The sequence below is a fragment of the Eptesicus fuscus genome, chromosome 5 (assembly GCF_027574615.1).
Source record: "Eptesicus fuscus isolate TK198812 chromosome 5, DD_ASM_mEF_20220401, whole genome shotgun sequence".
NCBI classification, from domain to species: Eukaryota; Metazoa; Chordata; class Mammalia; order Chiroptera; family Vespertilionidae; genus Eptesicus; species Eptesicus fuscus.
In genome coordinates, this window is record NC_072477.1 from 32,918,254 (window position 1) to 32,940,633 (window position 22,380).

General features: G+C 37.6%; 1 protein-coding gene across 4 annotated transcripts in view; it reads right to left on the bottom strand.

Moving 5' to 3' along the window:
• MNAT1 (MNAT1 component of CDK activating kinase) overlaps positions 1–22,380 on the bottom strand; it is a 196,194-nt gene that overhangs the window by 69,875 nt on the left and 103,939 nt on the right. For 3 of the 4 annotated variants that reach the window (XM_054716011.1, XM_054716013.1, XM_054716012.1), the window contains exon 7: positions 2,370–2,491. The exons of the other annotated variant lie outside the window; for it this stretch is intronic. In XM_054716011.1, coding sequence (XP_054571986.1) covers positions 2,370–2,491 — 122 coding nt within the window. The remainder of the gene's footprint in view (positions 1–2,369; positions 2,492–22,380) is intronic. 4 annotated transcript variants of the gene reach the window in all.

A 22,380-nucleotide genomic window follows, 5' to 3' on the forward strand; every position in this document is an offset into this window, starting at 1 on the left:
TTGCCCTCCAAGCTGGGACTTGTATGTGGCTTTGCCACAAGTCAGTCCCAGGCTTGATCCTGTCTGAATGCTGTAGCTGCTCTCCATAGAATTCAACTTAAAATTCAATTCTTCTATTGCACTAGACACATTCAAGTGCTCTGTAGAAACATTTTACAGGTGGCTACTATCTTCAATAGCATTGACAGAATATTTCCATCACTTCAGAAAGTTTTATTGGATGGTGTTTGTTCAGAACATTTGCATTTAATGTAATTACTGATATAATTAATATTAAATATACCACCATACTATTTGTTTCCTAATTGTCCCATTTATCCCCCCCCTTTCCTGCCCTCCATTTCATTAATGGAATATTTCTATGATCTTATTATTTTCTCTGATACTGAATTATTGACTATCCCACTTTGTTTTACATTTTTAGTAGTTGTTCTAGGGTTTATATTAAACATCTTTAACTTATTATAGTCTATGTCCAGATACTATTATACCACTCCACACACAGTATAAGAACATTTCAACAGCAGAGTTTTACCCCTTTGTATTAATTGTTGTCATACATTTTACTTGTGCATTGTTATTATGCAAGGCAATTTCTATGATCTTTCAAATGTAATTTTGATAACAAAGTTATTGGAAAATCAGCCTGTAACGGAGGAGTACTATTTTAAATACTTATTTTCACATACATAAAAGTAAAGATTTTAAGAGATAAGATGTCAATGTCTATTTCACTTATAACTTTTTACATCATACAACCTTATATTGTCTGTCTCCTCAAGCTACAGTTATAGTATTTAGGCCAATTTTTTGATGAATTTGTTATCTCAAACTCAAATGGCGTTTTAGATTTTGTTTCACATTCCCTTGGCTTCATGCTTGGAGATCGTAGGACATTAAGAGCACACAGAACTAAAGAAAATCATAAGATCTACCAAATCGCCAATAAGTAAATTATCTATCATTTTAATAGTAATTTGACCTTGGAGCCTCCGTGTTCATATGCAAAATACCATGTATAATCTTCAAGACTTTGATTTTGATTTTGAAGACTCATATTGATTTTATCTATTTTTTCATCTAGTTTTTGCTGTTAGGATCTTTTTTTAATTACTTGGTTTCATAGTACCAATTATTTTCTATTCACATTATAACTTTACATTTTATTTTGTTAGGAAACAACCAATGCTGGATCATCTTTTCATTCAATAATCTATGTTGAAACACCACAACAAAATAGATTTGCTCCATCCAACAAAGTCTGTGCCTGTATACAAACACCTACCTGTACCCCTGAGAAAGACTGTGAGCTTCATCTCTAAAGCTCACAAAAGACACAATCTCACATTCATTTTCAAAATGGATGCATATAACTTTTGAGCCATTGGCCAGCTCTACAATATATCTTTTCACAAAATATATTTTGTGGCGCATTTCTCATCATACTGTTTCATTATATACAGCAGACAGTGAGTAAATCTACTTTTTTTCATGGTAAGGAGCTCAACTCTCAGATGTTTACTGGCTTACTACAGACTAAATTAAACCCCTCTTTCTAAAAAATATGCAGTGAGTTGAAAATGAACAGCTACTTCAATAAGGCTGCCAAGGAAAGCCTTAAAAAGGAACTAATACCATCCAATTTCAATCTCAAAAAATACTAACGAGCCAAAACCGGTCTGGCTCAGTGGACAGAGCATTGGCCTGTGGACTGAAAGGTCCCAGGTTCGATTCCAGTCAAGGGCATGTACCTTGGTTGTGGGCACATCCCCAGTAGGGGGTGTGCAGGAGGCAGCTGATCAATGTTTCTCTCTCATCGATGTTTCTAACTCTCTATCCCTCTCCCTTCCTCTCTGTAAAAAATCAATAATATATATATACGTATATACATGTGTGTGTGTGTGTGTGTGTGTGTGTGTGTGTATATATATATATATATATATATATATATATATATATATAAATACTAACGAAATCGTTTTTAAAAAAAAGCATTAACTTGGTATTAAGCACCATTCCTTTTTTTTTTTTTTTATAGCTTTCAGAGAGGAAGGGAGAGGGAGAGAGAGATAGAAACATCAATGATGAGAGAGAATCATTGATCTGCTGCCTCCTGCATGCCCCACACTGGGGATTGAGCCCACAACCTGGACATGTGCCCTCGCCGGGAATCAAACTGTGACCTCCTGGTTCATAAGTAGATGCTCAAAAACTGAGCCACACTAGCTGGGCAAAGCACCATTCTTTTTTATAAAAGAGTATAAAATTCCGTAAACTCAAATTCAATAACATTAAAGTGTCAGCTCAAAATGGTAAAAACAAAGCACTAAACATCAGCTATTCAATGAGAAGTTCTTTTGGGCACTTACCCAAGTCTTCCTAGCATCTCAAACTCAGGAACTTGTGGTCCACATGTCTCTACTTGCAATGGTTGGTATTCATATAGAGCTTCTTCAAGCTTTTGAATAGGTGCTAATGAAATATGCTGACTCTGTTAGAAAAATGAAGGAAAGCAGTACCTCTTAATAATAATTTCATATTAATACTTAATTGAATCATTTTAAAAAATGGACTAACCTATGGAACTCCCATTTGACTCAGTGATCCCACTTCTAGGAATATATCCCAAGAAACTAGAAACACCAATCAGAAAGGATATATGCACCCCTATGTTCATAGTAGCACAATTCACCATAGCTAAGATTTGGAAACTACCTAAGTGCCCATCAGCAGATGGGTGGATTAAATAACTGTGGTACATCATCACAATGGAATACTATGCTGCGGTAAAAAAGAAGGAATTCTTACCATTTGCAACAGCATGGATGGAACTGGAGAGCAATATGCTAAGCGAAATAAGTCAGTCAGAGAAAGATAAATATCACATGATCTCACTCGTTAATGGAAAATAATGAACAACATAAACTGATGACCAAAAACAGATCCAAAGACAGAGAAGCATCCTTCAGACTGTCAAACCTCAAAGGGAAGGTAGGGGAGGGGAGGGGTAAGGGGTAAGGGGGAGAGATCAACCAAAGGACTTGTATGCATGCATATGAGCCTAACCAATGGACACTGACAACAGGGGGGTGAGGGCATGAGTAGGGGCATTGGGGGACAAAGGGGAGATAAGGACACATATGTAATACCTTAATCAATAAAAAAAAAGTTAATTTAAAAAAAAGGACTAACTTCCTTACACTAAAAATAGTACCCATTACGTCTGCTATTCCATGGGTACAATTCATTATGTTAGTGAAATCCACATCATATAATTAACACATAGTCATTGACATGTGATTTACATAAGCCAACAATTCTATTTCTACAAAAGTAATGAAAGTAGAAACTCAAATGGATATTTGTACACGCATGTTCATAGCATTATTCAGAATAGCCAAAAGATAGAAGCTACCCATGGAAGAGCAGACTTAATGGATACTATTGATAGATGAATTAATAAACAAAATGTGATATATATATATATACATAATGGAATATTACTCAGCCTTAAAAAAATTTTTTTGAAGCATGCTACAACATGAATGAAGCTTGAAGACATGAGGCTAAGTAAAATAAGCCAGTGACAAAAGGATAAATATTGTATAATTCTGATTCTAACGTAGTAAAATTCATCGAGCCAGAAAGTAGAAGGATGGTTGCCAGAGGCTGGGGGAGCCAAGAGATGGGATGTTAGTATTTAATGGGTGCAGAGTTTTAGTTGGAAAAGATAAAAAACTCTGGAGATGAATAATGGTGATGAATGCACAACAATGTAAATGCTTATAATGCTAAGAACTATATACTCAGAAATTATTAAAATTGTAAACTTTATATTATATATATTTTACCACAATTTTTAAAGATGAGTTTTGAATGTTCTAATTTACTCATTTATCTTACTGGAATAATATACAGGAAACAGAAAAAAAGTGAAATACCTGGAAAACTTCATTAACATTATTTTTTTTTTAATATATTTTAGTGATTTTTTACAGAGAGGAAGGGAGAGAAATAGAGAGCTAGAAACATCTATCAGCTGCCTCCTGCACACTCCCTACTGGGTATGTGCCCGCAACCAAGGTGCATGCCCTTGACCAGATTCGAACCTGGGACCCTTAAGTCTGCAGGCCGACACTCTATCCACTAAGACAAACTGGTTAGGGCCATTAACATGATTTTAACAATTAACCTTCATATGTTTCACAGCCTTTTAAAATAAACATGAAACTGGCAAGTTAAATCTTACACTATATCACAGTAATCCAACTTCTAAAAAAATGAATCTACCTATAGTGCCCTACACAGGTTAAGAAAAGGCCTGCCTCTCTTGTTGATAACAGTCATTCTAACAGGTGAGAGGTGGTATATCACTGCATTTGATTTGCATTTCCCTAATAGCCAATGAAGTTGAACATCTTTTCATATATCTGTGGGCCATCTGTATGTCTTCTTGGGAGAAGTGTCTGTTCAGGTCTCCTGTCTATTTTTTTAAATATATTTTTATTGATTTCAGAAAGGCAAAGAGAGGGAGAGAGAGATAGAAACATCAATGATGAGAGAGAATCACTGATCAGCTATCTTGTACACATACCACACTGGGGATCAAGCCTGCAATCAGAGTACATGCCCTGACAGGGAATTGAACCGTGACAACCTGGTTCACAGGATAACACTCAACCACTGAGCCACGCCAGCTGGAATCCTGCCTATTTTTTAATTGGACTATTTGTTTGTTTGCATTGCTCTGTATACCAACTGGTTGCAGGTTCAATTCCCAGTCAGGGCATATACCTAGGTTGTAGGTTAAATCCCCAGTCTAAGCACAGGCTAGAGGCAGCCAACTGATCTCTCCTCTCTCTCTCTCCCTTCTCACACCCCCTCCCCCCACAAAAAAAATCAATGAACATATCCTCAGGTGAGGATTAAAAAGTAAAGATAAAAGAATTTGTATCTAGAATATATGCAAAGTAATGTTATAACTGAAGAAAAATTTTAAGCCCCCAAATTTTTTCTAGTGTTAAAAAGATTTTAATAGACATTTTACCAAAGGAAATATACAAATGGCTAATGAGAACATGGAAAGATGCTCGATTCCAAAATGATGGTGGAGTAAGTGGAAGCTACATTGACACTTTCCCAGAACCAAACTGGAAATATAACTAAAATATAGAAAAACCACCCTGAAAAATCAACTGAAGACCAGTTGGAAAGAACCCTGATAACCAAGGACGTAAAATGGAGACCATATAAGAGGCTGTTAAGAATTGCGGAGGTGCAAAAGGGCTGGCTGGGCTCCCACAGACCGTAGCTGAAGTTCTGGAGAGATATCTCAGGTGTGGGGGGTTCCCACTGAGAACTAAGAGGGTGCCTGCATTTCCAGCTGTCTCTCGCTGACAGACAGCAACCTTGCTGCTTTTCACAGTCAGATGTTATGTAGGCACCTTTCTCAGTTCTGGTGCTCTGGGCTGGGGGACCCAGCTTGGGGTTTAGACACCAGAGTTCTCAGTGGGAACCCTCCACAGCTGAGATATCTCTCTGGGACTTCAGCTGCTGCCTGTGGGAGCCCAGCCAGCCCGATCATGCCTCTGCCCTTCCTACCAGTCTCTATGCAGTCTCCACTTTCTGTCCTTGTTTATCAGTGTTCTCTCCAGCTAGTCCTCAGTTGATTTTTCAGGGAGTTTCTTCTGTATTTTTGTTGTATTTCCAGTTTGGTCCTGGGAGAGTGTCAATATAGCCTCTACTTACTCTGCCACCATTTTGGAATCCAGCACTTCTTGTCTTTTAAAATATGGTGCCCAATAGTTAGATTACCAACTTTCTCCCAAAATTTTATTTCTCAAAGAAAACAAGCTTTTCCAGAATTCAAGGTTTCATCCTGAATACACTAAGAACAGCACTATATTTTTCTAGCTCTTCCATAATGATCAGTTCCATTCAAATATGAAAGTTATGCTTTAAAACATCAAAGAATAATTTATATAACCACTTAGTTGGGCTTAAGCTTCTTGTTAAATAAATTAAAAGTCAAATAGCCCTAAAAGAGTTGTACTCTCACTTGCCCAAGCCAAGTCTCCAAAACTATTTCTATCAATTGTCTCTGATGTCATCAAATCTTTTGACTGCACTGAAGTTACTTTAAGGCTTTATTAAATAAATGTATTTGCAATTCCATCTCTACAACATGCACCATTTAGTCTTCAAATTATCACAGAAAAAAAAAAAAAAAGCTCTTTAATAATACATCCACTCGCCAAGCCGGTATGGCTCAGTAGTTGAATGTCAACCCACGAACCAGGAGGTCAGTTTCATTCCCAGTCAGGGCACATGCCAGGGTTGCAGGCTTGATCCCCAGTAGGGGGCATGCAGGAAGCAGCCTATCAATGATTCTCTCTCATCATTAATGTTTCTATCTCTTCATCTCCCTTCCTCTCTCAGAAGTCTATAAAAACATTTAAAGTAATAATAATAATACATCAATTCTGTTTTGCAATTCTTATTGTTACACCAATATAAACTATTCCTTGAGAAAAAAACTTGAAAAATAAAATGTAACACATTTAGAAATTTAAAATGTTAGAGGAAAATGAGGAAATAATATATATTTTTAAAGATTACTATCATTAAAGCATCTCAAATATAATTACAACCTAACCCTGCATGTTTAAAAAAAGATTTCTATAAATTCCTTTGCATTGGAGTAGAACTATTACGGCTCATATGGAAACTAAATGCAACAATATCTTTGTGGTCACATACAATTGATTTTAAAAAGGCCAAGCATTTGCCTGGCTGGTGTGGCTCAATAGTTGAACAATGGCCCATGCACCAAGAAGTCACCGGTTTGATTCCAAGTCGGGGCACATGTCCAGGTTGCGGGCTCGATCCCCAGTAGGGGCCGTGCAGGAGGTGGCCAGTCGATAATTCTCTCATCTATGTTTCTATCTCTCTCTCCCTCTCCCTTCCCCGCTCTCTAAAGTCAATAAAAAATATTTTTAATGGAATAAGGTCTGTACATTAAAAAGAAAAAAAGCCAAGCATCTCAAACTAGATAGGTGAACATGAAATAAAAAGCCATAGCATTTTCTCCTGCTTTTACCTATTGTGACTATATTACATTCATACAGATTTATCTCCCCCAAAATGCAAAAATAAAGACAAATAGGAATTAAGCTAGTTATCTCTGCCTTAGATAGTGCTATACCTAAAACATTCAAAAGAGATCCAAATGTTACCCAGAAGGGTCCTAAATGATGGTGTGACTGATTCAAGTTCAACATAGCTGTAGTAGTAAAGTCACATTTTACACAAAGCTTAGGTTCTAAAGTTAGAGTAAGGCAAAAACTGTTCAAAATAACCCCTCAAAAATCCTTAACATAGCCCATAAAGTATACATTGTTCTGTGCAAACCGTAATATCTTTGTATAAATCCAATTCAGCTAGACTTTCCTCTAGCATTGGAATGGATTACTATTCTGTGGAAAACCAGATAAAATAGTTGGCTTCCTTTTGGCAACGATGTTGTTTTGAAAACACTTTATAATAGGGGAAGAGAAGAATTCTTTGCTATTTTTTCTCCCTAGTTTGGTGTTTTTTTTCAACTTTAGTTGAATTCAAATAAGTTAAATGTACAAATGATATGAGTCTGCTGAACATGACAGGTATCTGAATGTTCATTCAATTAAATTTATGGAGAAAAAATGATATTTGAGATGGGCTATAAAGACTGAATGGGGCTGAAATATGGGGGGAGAAAGGGGGAATAGCATTTGCAGTGAAGGGAATTTCAATACCAAGAGTAACTTCAGCATAGTAGTGAAAAAAGGAGCCAGAATATCAATGATAGAAGAAATAAGAAACACTGAGTGAACTTGATTACTGTTTTCATCAAGTCATAAGGCAAAATAAAAATAGGGAGATGGCAGTACCTTAAGAAAAGGTAGAGTCCAAAGAGGAGATTGTGTTTATTTTGTTTGTTTTTGTTGTTCTAGGTTTTAATTTTCCCTGAGCACTGATAAATGAGGTAGTGTTGAAAATAAGTTTTTATTTTTACATTCTTTCTCTGATGCTTGTCTCGCTACTGAACCACCATTTGTTGCCAAGAGGACAGAGTGTCCAGCAAATCGTATCTGTTTCTATAAAAAGATCAGAAAAGAAAAACATCAAGGAGTCTATGTGGTGAGACAAAACCTGTCTCCTTAAAAGAGTCTACATTAATTTTAAGAAAAACAGTACTTGACAAAATTTTAAAACAACTTTTCAGGCATATAGCATTTTAGCTTATTTTTAGTAATTACAAAAAATAGCTTCCAAGAAAGAATTCTTATCTTGGCACTTTAAGTGAACCTTTCTCTAACCAACAGCAATGACAACTTATACATAAATCTAAATTTCTAAATGTGATAAAATATGAAAATTACTTTATATAAAATTCTCTAAAAGTATTACTATTATTATATAAACAAAACAAAAATAGCACATCATAAAATTAGTAATCTTCTGAAGCAAAAATATTTTTCAGTGAAAAGTTAGCAAAAAGCTTAGATCTAAACTCTGTGCCTACTACAGTACCTACGAATGTTTGTTTCATAAATGAACAAATGTTTTGTAAGGATACAACAGTATCCAACTCTCTCCAATCCCCTACTCAGGGCCATCCCCCCAAAAAATCACATAACACATCTCCTAATTCTATTTGAGGTCATTTAACTACAGATTGGGTCATAATTGTGCCATTCCCATTGTAGAAAATAAGTAGACAACTAAGCCAAGCTGCAACTGACGTTTTTCTTCTTCTGTCTTAAAAGGACACAGCAAATATTAAAACTGGAAGCCTGGTGCACAAAATTCGTGCACTCAGGTGGGGGGAGGGTCCCTCAGTGCGGCCTGCACCCTCTCGCAGTCTGGGAGCCCTCGTGGGGTGTCTGACCGGTGGGAAATGGGCCTAAGCCTGCAGTCGGACATCCTTAGCACTGCCGTGGAGGCAGGAGAGGCTCCCACCACCGCCGCTGCGCTCACCAGACGTGACCCCAGGTTCTGGATGAGCGGTGCGCCCCTGTAGGAGCGCACTGGCCACCAGTGGGGCAGTTCCTGGATTGAGTGTCTGTCCCCTGGTGGTCAGTGTGCGTCACAGCAACCAGTCATTCTGCTGTTCGGTCAATTTGCATATTAGCCTTTTATTATATAGGACTAAAGGCCCGATACACGATATTTGTGCAAGAGTAGGCCTGCACAGCTGCGGCGGCTGCCTGGATCCCTCCCTCATAGCCGCAGCTGCAGCCCCAGCTTCATCCCAGAAAAACGTCGGGAAGGACATCCAGTCTAATAGCATATTACGCTTTTATTATTATAGATACCCTAACCATTCTAAACTGCCTTCCACACACATCACCACCACTGCTGCTGCCGCCTTCACAAAACCACCATGCAATTAAATCTGGACTGTAAATGCAGAATAGAGTATTTAGGATTCCCTGATTCTCTTTCACTTGCAATTCCACATAAATTGTCATGCACATATGGAATGTAATTATTAGCAGTGGAATTCCATGGAAAAAACACAGAAATAATTATTGAATATTTACTATATGCCATGGTAGATATTATATATACATTAGAGATAATTATTATTTTGCCTGTTTTATAGGAAAAGAAAGTGAAGTTTTCAAGGCCAAGTAATCTACCCAGGTTTTAAATCCTATTCTGCCGCAATGCACCAAGCACTTTTCTATAACAGGACTACAGTATGAAAAATCATTTATCTAACACTGTGAAGGTATGATAGAAAGGCTATGCTACCACAAGAACTGATTCTATTTTCAAGCTTTTAACAATATATATTTAATAGAAAGTGTTCATTTTAAAATATTAATATAAGTGCTTTTTTAGTTAGTATAGAAGTACTAGTTCATTAAAACATGACATTTTTTAGAAAATATTCACACTTGATTTTTTCATAATACATTTAAATTGATGCAAATTTCACCTGTACTGAGATATGTGCTTCATCTTTTTTTTTTTCAATCCTCAATTTTTATTGATTTTATAGAGAGGTATGGAAAGAGAGAGAAACATCAATCAGTTGCCAATCAACTGAGCCACTCGGCCAGGGCTGTGCTTCATCATTTTTAGATGTTCTCTTAGAAATAATAGAAATTAAGTCTTCTTTTCATAACAAACAAAATATTATTTCCTCAAATAATATACAAATGGATGGTTTAACTATTAATTGATGTAAATTAATATACTTTGAAATATGAACTAGAAAGACTATTTCAACAAGAATAATTCCTAACAATGTAGAAGTAACTACCTTCCTAGAAAGCTGACTATAATGACCAATCCTTTAAATTATATATGTATTTTATTATTATTATTATTATTATTGATTTCAGAGAGGAAGAGGGAGGGAGAGAAGGAGAGAAACATCAATGATGAGAAAGAATCAAGGATTGTCTGTCTCCTGCACATCCCCCACTGGGGACTAAGCTTGCAACCCGGGCATGTGCCCTGACCGGGATCGAACCCTGACCTCCTGGTTTACAGGTCGACATCAATCACTGAGCCACGCCGGCCGGGCTAAATTATATTTTACTATACTTTAACACATCATTTTTCAAAATTAACAGATATGTTTTATGTTTACAATACAAATTACAAAAGCAAAATCATTTGGCAAGTGTCTTGTCTGGGAAAAGTATATGTTTACTGAGCATAAATGGTGATTCTACAAACACAGGTATACACAGTTTTAGTTTAAAATTTTTTATATTTTATTTTATAACCTTCATAAGTAAAACACATAAATAAAAGTAAAGAGATACATTTAGTAAAGTAGTGCCCTAGAGAACAAAGAAAGTAATTATATGGGAGACTTTAATGAAAACATCTTTGAAGCACTTCTGGAAATTACAGGCTTAATAAAAGCACTAACATTCTACCAGTTGCTGAGACAGGTGACACTGCCAATCAGCTGCATTTGCTGAAGCATATTCTGAAGATTACTAATTAATCTCTACACTGAAAATAATGGCTGCCTACCATTTTGATTACCATTTTTAAAAAGAAAAAGAAACAGTCACTCTATGACCAAATACAACTAGATAAAACACAACTCTAGGTAAGCTCTGCATCTGCTTAATTACTTAATTGTATCATTTTCTGGTGTGGTTTATACTAAACCCAAAGATACTACTGGCTGGAGTCATGAGATTTATAGTCTCTCCACCTGCTATTTCCGAGTTATTTCTATTTACTACAAAAAAATTGAAAGTGTTTGTGAAGATACTTGGGGAAAAGTCATCCTATATAATAAAGTTGTAATATGCAAATAGTCGTTACACTGTGAAAGGTAATGACCGACTGCGTAATGACCGGATCATGGATCAGCAGGAGGGTGGGGCAGCAAGCTATGAGGGGAGAGGGGGTGCGGAGGGAGCTACAGGAGGGCAGGGCAGCAGGCAGAGAGCTACAGGAGGGCAGCAGCAAGCTACTGGCTACAAGCAGGTGGCGGAGAGCTACAGGAGGGGGCAGGACAGCAAGCTATGGGGGGGGGGGAGCTACAGGAGGGCAGGGCAGTGGGCGGAGAGCTACTGGAAGGCAGCAGCGAGCTACTGGCAAGTTACTGGCGCACGGATTTGTGCCCAGGGCTACTATTATTATATAAGATAGTATTTTATTTGTTACTAGGGGCCCGGTGCATGAAATTCGTGCACTGGGGTTGGGAGTCCCTCAGCCCAACCTGCCCCCTCTCACATACTGGGTGCCCTCAGGGGATGTCCTACTGATGGCTTAGGCCCGCTCCCCACGCTCCTTTGTGGGAGGCAACCGGGCTGATCAGGGGAAGGCACCAGCCCCATCACCCTGCTGCTGCAGCCACTGCCAGTCACCACAGCCACCAAGGTGTTTTCATCAACACGGACTCCAGTCCCTTCACCAAGAAAAAATGACAACTTTCTTTAGGCATTTTCAAGATGTGTCTTTCATAGGATATGCTTTTTTTTTTTTAATCCTCACCTGAGGGTATGTTCCCATTGATTTTTAGAGCGTGTGGAAGAGAGAGGGAGAGACAGAGAGAAACATCAGTGTGAGAGGGACACTTTGATTGGTTGCCTCCTGTATGAGCCCTGACCATGGGTGCCAGGCTGGGGGGCATGCAGGGACCCCTGGGCCGCACGCAGCGGTGGCCGCCGGGGGTCTCCACATACCCCAGAGGCCAGCAGCCAGCCCCCCATCGTGTGCGCCAGGCTGGGGGCGTGGACCCAAACTGCCTCTTGGTGCTGGAGCATTCCCAAGCGGCGGGGGGCACTATGGTGACACGGAATGTTCCCGCCCCGCCCCGCCCCCAGCCCCTTGGCGCCTGCACCTATAGGCTAAAAGTGGCCAGGGGGTGTTCTGGGACCCCTGCCACTCAGGACCTAAGCAAGGGGCCTACAGGCTCGGACTGGCCTGGGTCCTGAGGATGTTTGCGGGACCCAGCCCCTTGGCGCCTGCACCCTTAGGCTCCAAGTGGCCAGGGGGCATTCTGGGCCCCTGCCGCTCAGGACCTAAGCGCAGGCCTACAGGCTCTGAGTGGCCTGGGTCCTGAGGATGTTTACGGGACCCAGGCCACTCAGCGCCCGCATATGCAAATTAACCGCCATCTTGTTCGCTCTGATTGGCTGTGGGCGTAGCGGAGGTGCGGTCAATTTGCATGTTTGTCTATTATTAGGTTAGATTGACTTGGAACATTTCGATCATAAGCTCAAGAGAAATATGATTCAGGTAGGCATTCTCCTTCAGATCACTTCTGCCTTTTCATTAGAACTTAACCACACAAACACACACACACACACACACACACACACACACACACACACACACACCTCTGACCTGACGCAGCACACACAACACACACACACACACAACTGTATACTTTGTTCTACCACTATCATAGCCTACCTTTAATATCCGAAATCTGCTCAGAGCACTGCTCAGAATTTAACATTAAAAGAGTCAATGTTTCCAAGTCTGGGCAATTATTATAAAAGTGATTTTGAAGTTCTTTTAAAAATATGCTGGCACATCATGCCAAAGAACTCGTTTTAAATTCATTTGAAAACATACTGGTATAAACATATATAAGGTGAATACTGTATATGAGAGTGCTGTTCAGGATTTTCCATCCTTTTATGTTTTAAATTAACATTGATTCTTAAACCTTAATACTATCCATTCTATGTTTTTAAAGTTGCTTTCATTCAACTGTACATGACTATGACCTCCACAACGACCTCTACAAAAAGCAGTTGTGCACTTTACTGTGGTGCAAATCCTCACAGACAAGTTGAACCTGTTCTTTTTGGCACTGAGCCCTTGTGCTGAACACATAGCTGAGATTTATTATAAAAGGAAAACTAAGGGGCATTATTCTGCAACATTTATCCTTCACATATAGCCAAGTATAATCTTCTACAACTTTTGAGAGCCCTTAAATAAACAGATCTCCTCTTAATTGCACAGTTTCTTATTTGTCACCAATTGTATGGCATATTGAGATTCATTTTACAAGTAAAAAGTTAGCACAGAAATCATTTATACCAAGAGTTGTTAAAGTTGATCTCTTAATATTTATTCAAAAATAATACTTTTAATACGCAGACCAGGGGATAATTACCTGCCTTGTTGTCCCCTTAGCAAGGTCAATGCAATGAGGTAATTAATAAACACATGTCTTCAAGAATCTATACTTGAAGAAAATGGGTTTTTAAAAAAATCTTCCTACAGCGTTCTTATAGGTATTTTTAAAACATTACAGAGAAAACATTAGCCTTTACTTTTACAGTTTTATGGTTTCTTTTAAATTTCAAAGCTCAGTTTTAATTAATTTTCCCATAATGTTTTAAAAACACTTCCCATAGATTCAGAGAATAGAGTTTAGGGGGAGAGGGAGAGGAGGTGTGGGGTTGGGATGAAAAAGGTGAAGGGGTAAGCACAAAATGGTTGTTACAAAATAGTCACAGGGATATCAAGTACAGTATAAGCCTTATACAATAAGGAGTACAGTCAATAATATTATAACTATGTATGGTACCAGGTGGGTATTTGAAATTTTGGAGTGAATTACATTATAAAGTATATGGCTGTAACACCACAAGGCTGTACACCTGAAACTAATACAAAATAATACTGAATGTAAACTGTAATTGAAAAATACATACATACATACATACATACATACATATAAACATTTCCCATTCTAAACAATTTTGAACTGATACACAAGACTGCTGCCAGGCTACTTCCTCAATCCAACAGTAAATCTGATACCCTGAGGAAAGGAGGATTTTCTGAGTTACCACACTATTTACATTAATTCTTCAGGATTTGCTAATTGATCTATCATCAAGACTTGCCTTGTTGAAATGAAAAAAAGAATATAACCACAAAAGTATGCTACCCTGAAAGTCAGGTTCAAACTAGCTTATCAGCTAATTGCTCAACATAAAGGAAACTGAAATATGTTGATTTAGGTGAATATTTCATTGCTCTAAATTATTCTAATTTTTTTCTTTACTATTAAATGTAAAAACTGTAGACCTATGGTGGAAGGGAGTATTTTTTAATGGGTATAGAGTTTCATTTTTAAGATGAAGATTTATGGAAACTGATGGTAGAAATGGTTGCACAATATGAATGTATTTAATACCACTGAACTGTAAACTTAAAAATGGTGAAGATGATAAGTTTTATGTTATTTGTACTATTGAACTACTTTTTTAAATGGTGAAAAAATCTAATGATACATATTTAGGAATTAGGGGTTTAGCAGTAAGCAAAACAGACATGTTCATAGATGCCACCAAATATATTTTGTGAAGACAAAATAACTGAAGAGTTAAATAAAAATCTATTTCATTAAAGTTTAACATTTTAAGCAACCTATTCATATTTTTTCTAAGAAAAGATGTTTTAAACAATTTATATCCCTAATACTTTCTCCCTCTGTCTAGGGAATACAAGTAGAAGTTATGACTTTGGACATTTTTAAATTCACTACCAAAACAAGAAACTTTTTTTTTCCACATATATAGTCTTTCAGAAAAAAACTAAATATATTAAATTTTAAGTGTTTTACTGTCATTACATCTTTAAATAGATATAATTAGCGTGCAAAAAAATTACTAATCAGTTTTATTCATAATATTAATTTATACAATATGAGGCAACATAAAAATTGAGAATAACTATAAAACATGGATCAAATATGTTTTAAAAAATGCCTGAAGACCTGACCTTACACCATGTTCTATTATTATGCCAATGCTGGTGATATGTTTTAAAAGACTAAATCCTCAATTCGTTTTGAAATGCATGTGCTTTAAGATTTCCATAATATCCAAAACTACTCTTGTTGAAGTCATATAATTAAAAATAACATCCAAAGAACCCATAGTTGCAATGTCAAGCAGGTTAACCCAGATTAACCTCCAAATAACTTAAAGCAGCTGCAAGAACATTCCCAGTCTCCATTTATTTTGGTTCTCTACACCACAACAGCTTTCCCATCTGTATCTCTTCCTTCCATCAAGAATGCAAGCATACACTCTATTTTTTTAAAGTCCCTGTATTATATAACCCCTTTGAATAATACAATGTTAAAAACATGGGCCTTGGAGTCCAAGTAGTCAAATCCCAGATCTCCTCTTGAGCAACTTTTTCTTAACAATCCTTAGTTTCACCTGTAAAATTATTTTAAAGGATCAAATAAAATAAAAAGCATAGCAGAATCAAGTGTCCACAACATGCTACCAATAATAATTATTTTTTGTATAATCAACTTCATCAGGAGCAAGTAGAGAAGAGATATTTTGCACCATCTCCACAGTCTGTTAGTCACTACCACCAGATAAAATTACCACACAATCATCACCATATGAACAGTAACCTTTCAAAAGTCTGCTTCAAAGTAAGGCTGGGCCATGTGGCTCAGTTGATTGAGCGTCATCCCATGCACTAAGACCGTGGTCAGCAAACTGCGGCTCGTGAGCCACATGCGGCTCTTTGGCCCCTTGAGTGTGGCTCTTCCACAAAATACCACGGCCTGGGTGAGTCTATTTTGAAGAACTGGCGTTAGAAGAAGTTTAAGTTTAAAAAATTTGGCTCTCAAAAGAAATTTCAATCGTTGTACTGTTGATATTTGGCTCTGTTGACTAATGAGTTTGCCAACGACTGCACTAAGAGGTCATCAGTTCGATTCCTGGTCATGGCACATGCCTGGGTTGCGGGCTCGATCCCCAGTAGGGGGCATGCAGGAGGCAGCCTATCCATGTTTCTCTCTCATTGATGTTTCTCTCTCTCCCTATCCATTCCTCTCTCTCTAAAAATCAATAAAAACATATTTTGAAAAGAAAGTTAGAACTCAAAACATCTACCTGCAAAAAAACAAAGTTTTGAATGATGGTACAGTCCTCTAAGCTAACAATATACAAAACACATTATTTTAAATTTAGTCTAGAGCCCTGAAGCAATATAGGAGGAAAAACAAAAAAGTTTACTTTTTCTTTCCTAGATGCAACCCTGACCTTAGGCAAAATTTTCAAATTTCTAAAATTTTAGTGTCTCCCATTTTACCTTTTGCATTCCTATCCAGCACCTAGTGACTTTTCTAGGCATTGTATGGCCCCACAGCACTAAGCTCTCAATTGCAAACACTCCATTCAAACCTACTGACTTCTAAATGCTCCCTGATCATAAGACACCAACATGCATCTCACAATTAAAACTTCCTGGTATCATTAAGTTGTTAGGAAAGATATTGCACTGCATGATTTTGCTTAGTGGACATCTGGTTTTTATTAGAATACTAAAGGCCCGGTGCATGAAATTCGTGCACTGCGGGGGGGACGGGTCTCCCCTAAGCCTGGCTTGCACCACCTCGCAGTCCAGGACCCCTCGAGGGACATCCCTCTCACAGTCCAGGGCTCTCGTAGTCCGGGACCCCTTGCTCCTTACTGCCTGCCTGCAGCGCCAGCTGCTGCACTCGCCAGCCATGAGCCCGGCTTCTGGCTGAGCGGCACTCCCCCTGTGGGAGCACACTGACCACCAGGGAGCAGCTCCTGCATTGAGTGTCTGCCCCCTGGTGGTCATGGTGTGTCATAGCGACCGGTCATTCTGCTGGTTGTTACGCCCGTCGGTCGATTTGCATATTAGGGTTTTATTATATAGGATTATTGCTTTAAAAAAGAACATTTGTAAAACATTTTTATTGGAAACAAAATACAAAGCAATACCTGCCTTTTAAAGACATGAGCTAAGAAATATTCACTGATCACTTTATATATTGCTTAATGTTTTTGTATGTTTAAGAACTGTCAACAAATTACCTAGGCTTTTTTTTTTTTTTTTTTTTTGCCTTTATACTTCCCTACATAAAAAACAGATTCTCTTGTCCAGCCAGTGTGGCTCAGTGGTTGAGCATTGATCCAGGAACCAAGAGGTCACCAGTTGTATTCTTGGTCAGGACACATGCCCAGGTTGCAACCCATTTCCCAGGGGGTATGTGAAGGAAGCAGCCAATTGATGGTGTTTCTCTTCCATTGATGTTTCTATCTTTTTAGCCCTCTCCCTTCCTCTCTCTCTAAAAATCAATGGAAAAAATAGATTCTAAAAAAACATTAGTATTTTTTACAATGAATCAATTAGAGTAACATCTGGAATTCCATAATGAGGAATGGGAAGGGTATAGATACCCTGGGTAAAATTTGAATATCTAATAAATAATGAAATTCAAAGAATCTCAGAAATAGACAGGACATTAAAGATCATCTCCAGTCTTACTAGCCACTGAATTTTTCAATACTTTCCTCAATATCCCTGTCTATGGCTAACCACCTCACAACTTTTCAAGATAGGCCAAAGCACAAGAATAGTCTATAAAGATATACCTTAGTACCAAGCAGATGCATAAAAGTGTACCTCTAACTAAACGAGGGAGTGATGAAATCTATATGACAGTCAAAATTATATATATCTACTAATGCACACAAACCACAGTATTTGTCTTCCAAAAGTTGAATCAGAACTTCTCTTCAGTCTGTCTCATAAGACTTTCTAAGATACATGATTCTTTCTGAAGAGAGATATATTTTTGCTGAGGAAAATGCATTGACATGATTCTCCATGGTAATACAAAATAAAATTTATAAATATTTAAGGAAACTTCTTTAAGTACAGTATTTTAATCAAAAGAGCACCAGATTGTTTTTTAATTATGATTTCATTCAAGGCTTTGTCTCATCTGCATTCTTGATTTCTGCTTCCAATAATTCCAATTGATCAGATCAATGTTTGTTTTTTCACATATTGACCAGACAATATGTACTCAACAGAAATTCAAATGTAAAACCCAATAAAGAACAGCGTTACTTTTAGGGTTCCTATTATCTGCAAAATGAAATTATCCTCTAAGTCATCCTTTAATGACTTAAAAGATCATTAATACATTTTAACAGACTGTATCATTAGTTTCTATTTTCCTATATTTTTAAAGGAAGAGTTTATTGATTTTCAGATAGAGAGGAAGGGAGAGGGAGAGAAAGAGAGAAACATGAATGTGAGAGCTCAGTACCAATCCCCTGCCTCCTGCATGCCCCCCACAGGGGATCAAGCCCAAAACCTAGGCAAGGGCACTTGACCAGGAATTGAAATAGGCAATTTCCTGGTGCAAAAGACAATACACAACCAACCGAGCCACACTAGCCAGGGTTCCTATTATCCTATTTGTAAGTTATAACAAATTATTCTTCCTTTCTCTGTAGACTGCTTAAAATTTTGAGAAAGTCTACATCCAGTTCTAAGATTTACCTTGTTTAGAGTTGGTCACTCAATCACTATTTTGTTGCTATGTTTATGTTTTTAGGTGTGTGTTTTTTAATCATCTACTATATTATCTATGTGAGAATAGGTTAAATCTGGGAAACAGATTATTTTGTATCTAAGAAAATCATCTAAAGAATCTTCTCTGAGTTTATTTTCATTTCATTTTATTCTCACAAATACCACATTGTGAGGTATATTCCAATGAATAAGGTTTATACTATTTCAAATGAATATCCCATAAGCATTAACTCACAGAGACAGAATTTGAACCCCCTGGTCAGATATTAAAGTTCTTATCTATTAACACTGCTAATCTGCCTATCATCGGTAAAAAGTTAAGGAAAAAGTCTCTTGATTGTGCCATTAAACAGGATGACAAGAGACTACAAGTACTCCCCATTACTTCTCATTTTCAACTCAAATGATCCTCTTACCTTTGATAAAACATAATGGGACTTTGCTAGAACTGGTGACAGCAATGAAAAAGTATGTAACATTATTAACCATTTCAAAGATAAGAGGCCTTGCACCAGAAATAGGTAATTACATTATGGATCTAATTTCTAAAACTAAAATCAATGCTACAGAAATAAAATGACTATTTTACAGAACCTTATCATCTATATATAAAAAAGCCTAAGCGACCATGGCAACCGAAACAACCGAATGGACAACTGAACAGGCTGCGTGGGGCAACCAGGCCAGCAGAGGCGTTAGTGAGAGACAACCAAACGACTGAACAGCAGGCTGTGTGGGACGACCAGGCCAGCAGCGGGGGCAGTGAGAGGCGACCAAACAACTGAACAGCACGCTGCATGGGGCGACCAGGCCAGCAGGGGGGGGGCAGATGGGGGTGACCAGGCTGGAAGAGGGGGGCAGTTAGGGGAAACCAGGCTGGCAGAGGGGGGCCATTAGGGGCGACAAGGCCGGTGGGGGGGGTAGTGAGGGGCGATCAGGCCAGCAGGCAGAGGCGGTTAGGGGTTATCAGGCTGGCAAGGGGGCAGTTAGGGGCAATCAGGCAGTCAGGCAGGTGAGCGGTTAGGAGCCAGTGGTCCAGGATTGTGAGAAGGATGTCCAACTGCCAGTTTAGGTCCAATCCTCGGGATCGAGCCTAAACTGGCAGTTGAACATCCCCTGAGGGGTCCTAGATTGGAGAGGGTGCAGGTTGCGCTGAGGGAACCTTCCCCCTCCTGTGCACGAATTTTGTGCACCGGGCCTCTAGTTAACAATAATCCTCATTCAAGAAATGAGGGCAATGTAAGAGCTCCTACCACTGATGATATGGTTGGTTCAAAGTGTAACATTACTTCCTATATTAAATTATTTTTTTTCCTTTCATCTCTGTCTTTATTAATCTCTTTATTTATGATACTACTCATATTTAACTCAAGAGACACTGTGGTATAATGAAAAAAAAAAAAAAACTTAACTAAGAATGTAAAGGCTTATACTCTCACTCTGACTTCCATTTTCCTGCTGGGGTTTAGGGAAATATCAGTAAAAAAGAAAGAGGACCCTAGCTGGCTTGGCTCAGTGAATAAAGCATTGGCCTGCGGACTGAAGGATCCTGCATTCAATTCCAGTTAAGGGCACATGCCGGGGTTGCAGACTCGATCCCCAGTGGGGGGCGTGCAGGAGGCAGCCAATCAATGATTCTCTCTCATCACTGATGTTTCTATCTCTCTCTCCCTCTCCCTTCCTCTCTGAAATCAATAAAAATATCTTTTATTTAAAAAAGAAGGGGGGTATGATTAATAATATCCTTTCTGCATATATACATGCAAGTTCATTCAATGTCATAAAATTCTCTTCAATCACAATATTTTATATATATGATTACAGACACAGAAATCTAACTTCACAGACATTTCCAAACAACTCACTATATTGACTTTAGGTGTATTCTGAAAACTCCAATCCCAATAATAACATTTATTTTTAAAGCAGAATATAACTCAACAAGACTATAAATACTTGAAAAGTTTTAAATTAATGTTTGTCATTTATGTGCATTAGCACCACTCAATTTAAATTTATGTTCATGATCTCCTAAAATATAGTCAGACTATGATTTGAAAGAAGGCACTGATATTTATCAAAAGTAAGACCCAGAAATGAAAAGTTCCAGTAAAATAACCTATAATTATATTTATATTATATGAATGATTTGCTGTTTCTCAAAAATAGCATGTAGCAAGTCAGTAATTTGCAAACGTGCAAAGTATTTCCATGTGCTTAGCAAGAAAACTACCCTAAACAAACAATACTTAACAAAATTTTTTTTATTTCCCTACCATCTGTTTTAGTCTTTTTTTTTCCCCCCTTGGTCCCAATCACCTTCTTTCTTTCTGTTGCCTGCCTATTGCTCACAGTAACACTTGCAAAAGAATAAACAGCAAAATTAGATACCCAGGTGGGAATTTTAGTCCCAGATGTTACTTGACAATGACACAGTACAGAGCTAAATATTTATGGACATAAACTCCTAAAGAAACTAATAAATGTCTCAATGCAAACACTAAATATACTACAGTTTGTTTTACTTAGTCCTAAAGATTATCATTCAATATTCATCAAAAAATATATTAAGATCATATATTCTTTAAGAAAAATCATTATTTTTATTCCCATAAGCCTTATTTTCATCCAGGTGTTTTTATCTGACAAATATATAGAAAAAGGTATATATGTATGTGTATAAGATCTCATGAGGCAGAAAAAAAAATCTGAAGGCAATGGTACATAACGCCATACATGAAATAAAATTTAAAACTAAAACACTATTAACATTTCTCACTAGCAAAGATGCTTAAAGTAGCTCCTCCTCAAATAAATATTATAGAATTACAGGACTACTAAAACAAAACAAAAAAAAGGCAAACATATAAAAAATACATTTACTCTATAAGTATTTTAAAACACAATTAATATCTATGAAAATTTCCTTTAAAATTTATCTCTTTATAATAAAGCAATAAATGGTGATAAAATAGAGAAATTAAAGCCCTAATGGGCCCTAAAAGTACAAAAGGACAAAGAGAAAATCTTTTTTTTTTTTTTTTTTAAACAGAGAGGAAGGGAGAAAGGGAAAGAGATAGAAACATCAATATTGAGAGAGAATCACTGATTGGCTGCCTCCTGAATGCCCCACACCAGGAATTGAGCCCACAACCCACGCATATGACCTCACCAAGAATCGAACCATCATCTCCTGGTTCATGGGTTGACGCTCTCCCATTGAGCCACGCTGGCCAGGCCAAAGAGAAAATCTTCAAAGTAACAAAATGAAATGGCTCCTGATACACAAGGAAACCCCAGTAAGATTAATAACTGAAATCTTATCAGAAACCACAGAAGTCAGAACATAGTGGGAAGATATATTCAATGTGCTATAAGGAAAATACTGTAAACCAAGAATTGTTTATCCCAGTGGTCAGCAAACTCATTAGTCAACAGAGCCAAATATCAACAGTACAACGATTGAAATTTCTTTTGAGAGCCAAATTTTTTAAACTTAAACTT